At 41.4% G+C, this 6,958-nt stretch overlaps 1 protein-coding gene across 2 annotated transcripts; it reads right to left on the bottom strand.

Moving 5' to 3' along the window:
• Window positions 1-2,419: 2,419 nt before the first annotated feature.
• On the bottom strand, window positions 2,420-6,003 carry LOC143696959 (uncharacterized). Of its 2 annotated transcripts, none has more exons than XM_077193893.1 (5): window positions 5,757-6,003; window positions 5,134-5,227; window positions 4,929-5,016; window positions 4,466-4,831; window positions 2,420-2,683 (listed from the first exon to the last, which is right to left on the bottom strand). In XM_077193893.1, exons 1-5 carry the CDS (start codon window positions 5,788-5,790, stop codon window positions 2,528-2,530), a joined length of 738 nt encoding a protein of 245 aa, XP_077050008.1. In that variant the 5' UTR covers window positions 5,791-6,003; the 3' UTR covers window positions 2,420-2,527. The 2 variants fall into 2 exon arrangements, with proteins under 2 accessions (XP_077050008.1, XP_077050009.1); XM_077193894.1 differs by lacking the exon at window positions 2,420-2,683 and adding an exon at window positions 3,606-3,733 and having other exon boundaries at window positions 5,757-6,001.
• Between the last annotated feature and the right edge of the window lie 955 nt (window positions 6,004-6,958).

Genomic DNA, 6,958 nt, shown 5'->3' with positions numbered 1-6,958 from the left:
GTATTACATGTGCCTGAGCCCAACTGAACCTCTTCCGAGTGGACCAGGAATGTTTTAAACGAATGGTACAGAGCGATCACACTAGTCAAATGAACCAGACTTTGGGGGTCAAATGCAATCGGGTACTGTTCAGATCACCTAGTCTGAGTACACGCTGTATGTCGCAGTAGAAATTGAGACTCAATGGACCAGGCAACATTTTTTCAATCTTCTACTGTCCACTTTTGATGTGCCGTGCAAACTGTAGCCTCAGTTTCCTGTTCTTATCTGACAGGAGAGGCAGCCGGTGTGTTCTTCTGCTACTGTAGTCCGTCTGCTTCAAGGTTCGATGTGATTAGTGTTCAGAGATGCTCTTCTGCAGACCTTGGTTGTAACAAAGTTACAAAGTTAGCCGGTGACGTAGCAATTAGTAAAGGGGCGTGGCCAGGTAGGTAGAGGGTTTTTAAGCAGGCACCTGTAAGGAGGCCTAGGGAGGAGGTCCAATCTTTTGTGTGGAACTGTGCTGTTTGGTAGCCTTTCCTTGTGTGTTGGTGCACAGACGCGGTCTAGGTGACCAGACACAAACATTGTGCTGTCCGGCGACATGTCCATGTTGGTTTGTGCATGAACGGTTTGGTGAGCAGACACAAACATGGTGGATTTGAACGCCGTTGGTCATGCTCGTTCCTATCTTGGAAGTTGGTCCAGGATTGGTGGATGTTGCAGGTTTAGTTGATCGCTGTTTCCTTGTGTGTTTGTTTTTTTGTTTTGATTTCCCCGTTTAGCCAGTACCTGCATGTACGCTGTATGCCTCCAGCGCACTGAGTGTTTAGATGTTTTGAATCGTACTGGCTAACGGGGTGTTTTCTTTTTTCTTTTTTTCCTTCTTTGTATATCACTTCCCAGCCTCATGTTGCTAGCCAACCCTTGCACTCTCTGTACTATACAGATGCTTTAAAACACATAAACTATTTATTTGCATGAGACTTGAGGTTGTTGTGTAATAGTTTTTTTGGTTTGGTTTGAGTGTGCGGTATTTCTATTTAATATGATTTTGGGGTTGTTGGTGTAATGTACTTTGTGTTATTTTGAATTGTCCTGTGTGACAAAGTTGGGAGTGTATTGGGGTTTGTAGGGGGTTGGCTGGTTTGTAACCCCGTTGAGGGGAAATGAGTTTTTTGGTTCTACCATGTACTTTCTTTTGATTTGATGTATGTATTATTGTTTATTTATCAATAAATCCTTTTTTTTGTGAGTACATTGAAGTTAGTTATTTTATCTCCCTTGTTGGAAGGAACGGTTGCCTCCTTGGTAACAAAGTGTTTATTTGAGTTACTGTTGCCTATCAGCTCGAACCAGTCTGGCCATTCTCCTCTGAACTCTGGCATCAACAAGGCATAGTAGAGACAGTTGAGCATAAAAATCCAAGGAGATTTTTGAAATACTCAGACAAGCCCCTCTGGAACCAAACACCATGCCATGTTCAAAATCACTTAAATCACATTTCTTCCACATTTTGATGCTAATTTCAAACTTCAGCAAAACGTCCTGACCATATCTACATGCCTAAATACACTGAGCTGCTGCCATGTGAGTGCCTGATTAGATATTTGTATTGTATTAACGAGCAGTTGAACAGGTGTACCTAATTAAATGTTCAGTGAGTTATCCCTGAAGTGATAGGCTGCGTTCCAAACCGCATACTCAATGAGTAGGTACTTAATTTCAATGAGTACTTACTCAACGAGCGCGAAAAGAGTAGGTACTTCATAGCCAAATCTCGTTGAGTATGAATGCGATCCGGACATCATACGCCATGTTGACGTTATCATGTGACCTATGACGTTATCACAAGCGCAACAATTTAAAAGTTATGAGCAACAGGTGCACCGACATCTCACTGCATCAGTACAACCTAACTAGAACTGTTTTCATCAGCGTCTGAAATGGTTGGCATGTCTGCAATAGCTAGACGAATGTGTGGACAAAGGAGACGTCGGGCTGCTGCTCGGAGATCTCGCCTTTGGAGAAGACTGATGATTTTATACTCAAACAAAGCAAGTATTACTACTTAAAAAATTAAGATTACCCCAGAATGAATTGCATTACTAGCCCACCCCAACACTTATGCACAATAATGACAAATGCTGACCAACTTAATTATTTAACATTTTCTTAATTAAAATGATATATTTTGGTAAAACAAGCAAACTGTTGTATTGTCATATGACATAGATGTATGGATACACACTAGACAAATGCAGCTGATGTGAATACATACAATTTCCTTCAAGCAATGATTAATGCAAGAATTAATGAAATGAATATTTTATTGAAACATGAATAAATATTTAATATGAAACATGAATAAAAATACATGAATGAATAAAAGATATCATATCACTATAAAGAAATACATATACAAGTCAATACCATATGAAACATTGCTTAATTCAAGCTTTTTGTTCTAACAAACTATGATGTATTTACAGGCGGTGAACCCCACATCATACTGCCATCTCAATAGAGCGGTTCCCATTCTGCGGCTTTATCTTGATGAAGCAGCTGACCACCGTGCCCCACTTCGCCTGTCTCTGCCGTCCATCAGGTCCCTGATTGCTGCAGTCAGACTGGAATCGGACCATGGATGGGAACGGGAGATTGAGGTCCTTGTGTTCCTGCACTGGCTGGCCCATGCAGCATCCTACAGGGTGGTGTCGCAGGCCTTCGACATCCCAAAGACCTCTGTGTATAACATTGTGCACAGAGTGAGCAAGGCCATCATGGGAATTTTGAGGAGGGTGATCTGCTTTCCGACTGGAGATGACCTGGAGGCAGTGGGAGCAGGATTTGCACAGCTGTCTGGCTCACCAGCTTTCAGCAGAGCAGTTGGTGCAATAGACGGCTGTCATATCCGTATCAAACCTCCAGCAAATAACTCCCACTGCTACTTCAACAGAAAGCTGTTCCACTCCATCCAACTCCAGGCCATCACTGATCACCGGGGGAAATTCCTTGATGTGTTTGTGGGGTATCCTGGGTCTGTGCACGATGCCAGGGTGCTGAGGAACAGTCCAGTGTATGCTGGCGGCCTTTATCCACCTGCAGGCAAGTGCATCCTCGGGGATGGAGGCTATCCTTGCCTGAGTGCACCCATCTGCCTCATCACCCCGTACAGAGAGCCGGTGCAGAACCCTGTGCAGGCGCGTTTCAACAGCAAGCACTCCCGTGCCCGCAACATCATGGAGAGAGCTTTTGGGATGCTGAAGACACGCTGGCGCTGCATTTTCTTCAAGGCCTTGGAGGTGAGCCCTGCCTTCGTGCCTGAGATTGTTGCGTGCTGCGCTGTGCTTCACAATCTCGCTCTAGCCAATGGGGACATCGTTGAGCCAGAGGATGAGGAAGACCATGATGACGGCCCCCCTGATCCCCACAACCTTGAAGCAAGAGTGGGAGAACAAGTGCGGGACAATCTGGCTGCTGCAGTGTCTGCTCCAAACATCCCTGTGCCGGCTCTCCATGAGCATGACTACCTTTAAAACATTAAGAAAGATAAAAATGTTTTAAAATTCATGTTGTCAGCATTCAGTTTCTTGACAAAAGTCATTTTATAGGTTTACAATTACATGCAAATATTTGTTAGAGCTTTAAAACATTTTGTAGTGTAGAGGGATAAACCAATGAACTGGTTAGAAGAAGATTGCTGGTCAATCAGCAAGGTTCTTTACTCCAGGTTTGTCCAGGGTCATTGTCCCTGTAAATAAATGGAGTTAATCACTTTCGATAAAAAATATGTCAAATGCATAAATGTGATTGATATTTCTGTAGGGCTATTATCCAGCAGAGTTTTTCCAACCCTAATTATACACCCCTGAATCAATTTAAACCAATTAATAACTGACTACTTGAAATTTACTGACAGGTGTGCTGGAACTTAACCCTCCATGACCTGCCTTTAAGATCCTTGCATGAACTCTGTAAACCTTTAAAAGTCATATAATACACTCCAGTAAAACCAGTGTTTTAAAGTGTTTTTTCTTCTTACATTACACCATACATTCACTAATTATTAATCAACGTTTCATAAATATTTAATTTATGAATTTGATTACAATCTTAAAGTATCACTAAATTTCTAGAAGTCTATAATGTACTGTGAATGCCTAGAAATAGTTTGTTTTATATACATATTATTGTACAAAATTCTTAGGCCACCATTTGTAGTTGTTGCACAGTACTGTGTGTATATATATATATATATATCAGTACCGTATCTATATATAGATTCCCATTTTTATTCACAAATTTAATTCACATCAACCCAAATGTGCAAAAGATCAGAAGATGTTTTTTGTCAAATAATTTATTTTTTGGCGAGCATCTGAAGAACAGAAAGGAACCTTTTATCCCTTTCGTTGGTTTCTCTTTCTCTCCTTTCCTCTCTCTCGACTGCCTCCCGGTGCCATCTCTCTTCTCTTTCTCTTACTTCTCTTTCTTGTCTTTCCTCTCTCTCTCGTCTCTCCCGTTCTCTTCTGTCCTCCTTCTCCTCCATTTCTCTCCACAGCCTCTCCTCCCTCTCAGCTGCCTTCCGCTCTCTCTCCTCTTCTCGCTCCTCCATGTCCCGGATCAGCTCCTCCACATCTATAGCCCTTTTCCTAGCTCTTGCTGGCTCTGGCCTCACTGAGGATGAAGAGACCACAGCAGCATCCGGCCCACATGAGGCAACGAGGGCAGGAGGAGAGATGGAGGGTCTGCCCCCAATTGCCTCATCCATGGCAGTGTACCACTTCGAGGATGCTGCTGTGGGCTCTCCATCCTCAGTGCTCACCCCCGTCTGCGGACATTTCAGATCCTGCAAAAATGCACAAGCATGATACAAAAGCAGTCATTTTAACAGCACAATATTTAATCATTTAATTTATGTATTAGAAGTAACAAAATGATCTTACTTTGTATTTTTGTTTCAGGTTTTCCCATTTTTTTTTAACAAACGCCGCCGTCACCCTGCCTTGCAGCCTCTGCTCCTCCACAAAAGATCTGCAGCAAGAGAGAAATCAAGAATGAAAAAGTTATATCTCTGTTTGAAAATACAATAATTGAAATGTACTGCAAATAAAGTATTCAATTGATTTTTAAATATTTCTGTATACTCACTCAAAGCCTTTGATGGCAGCACTACGCTTTCCGGTGAAGAGCGCTTCATGAGCCACTCTCCACCGGATAAGCAGCCGCGTGTGCTCATCCGTCCCTGTAACATCCAGACAAGACTCACGTTACCTCTGTGATTTATGAGCTCATTACTACATTTACATGTTGAGGTTGTTGCTAATAAATAGCTTTTTATCCATCATAAATGTTCAACAATTTTTCAACAGTACTAATGGATAAATGAAATAGATTACTTATGTTTAGTTACTTTATGTAAAATGCATTAAACTAATAAAAACAGTTTTAACAACAGTGAATTCTCCTAAACAATAGTACACACATGTCACTCAGATGTCTATTTCATATCAGTTACACGTAGTAATCTTGCCAGATTTTGAAAAAATATTTAGTAATGGTATTTCAGATGTATACGGTTTAAAATGTATGCAAATACAGTTTAAAGACGTATGTGTCCTTATGGAGCTCCTATATCCAATAAAATGTGATTTACGGCAAAATCACAAATTTACCATATTATATAGCGTCTTTGCACCTTCAACAGTTCAACAATTTACTGTTCAGAAAGTTAGTTCAACACATGCGATTTGGTTTGTATTTGTAATACTCACATTTGAAAACACTCTCGTCCACCCTTTCCGTCATGTTTGAGTATGAAATATCTACTTCTTCTTGTTCTTTTTTATATCGTATCCTCTCGCGTGGCCTCCTGGGATAGATGAGTACAAGCTGAAAAGCACTCAAATGTCTGGGCGAAAGCAGGAGATCATCCGGGAACTTCTCGCCTACTCTTTTAGGAATACTGATGTTTCGAACGTACTGCTTCTTTCACGTACTGTTCGCCTACTATATAGTAGGAAAGTAGGCATATTGGAACGCACTATCGTCCAAATCTCGCGATAATTAGTACGTCAACCAGGTAATTCTCGCCTACTCTTTTATGAATACTGAGGATTCGAACATACTTTTTTGCTCGCCTACTCTTTTCCCCATACTATATAGTAGGGAAGTATGCGGTTTGGAACGCAGCCATAGCCTCGGTGCTTCTCAATTCTTATTTGTGCATCCTCGTTTCCTTTCCTCGCGTCTCAGCTCCACCGCCTGTAGGATGCATAGACTGTAAAAAAAAATGGACCAAGCGTCTGTGACGTCACCCATAGACTTTCTGAAGAACGTTTTTTAGACCGTTTATGGGGGGTATGGGCCGCGCCATCTCGGAAAATCTTTTCAGAAAGGATACAGAGGTGGTATGATGTGTTGTGTCAGATCATGGCCGAGACGTCAAATTTCAGGAATTCCACTCTGCGCAGCCCGTTATCAGCTGTCAATCACGCTGTCAATCAAAGTTAACCATACCCTAATTTGTCAAACATTTTATATCTAAATACGATCTAAACTAACGAGTTAGAAAAAAATTCACCCCCCTCACAGTTGTCAGGCACTCGGAACCTATCGAAAAAACAATAAAGGTCCATGGGACCAACCTGTGCTGTGAAAACGGACATTTTAACATGGGGGTCTATGGACATTTGCTCCCTTTTGGGACCTGCCCCTAGCGGATTTTCGATGTATTGCAGTTTTTCGCACTTCCGGGTAGGCTTCATTTTTCAGATTGGAATGTTGCCGCTTGGTAGGATGAATTTTAAATTTTTTTTAAAAAAAAGCCTACTGGTAACATCCACAGTGGATTTTCACAATGAAAAGTCAGTAAGAATGAAGCCCCCTAAATAATTTCATTAATCAACACATCCCTGTGACATACTGGACTAAATAATATTAATATTAATGATAATATAAAAATGCATGTCTTTCT

This window comes from Siphateles boraxobius, unplaced genomic scaffold, assembly GCF_051911475.1.
Source record: "Siphateles boraxobius isolate OS27281-9 unplaced genomic scaffold, OSU_SipBor_1 31, whole genome shotgun sequence".
NCBI lineage: Eukaryota > Metazoa > Chordata > Actinopteri > Cypriniformes > Leuciscidae > Siphateles > Siphateles boraxobius.
The sequence above is the reverse complement of the archived record's forward strand: the minus strand, read 5'-3'. Positions and strand labels throughout refer to the sequence as shown.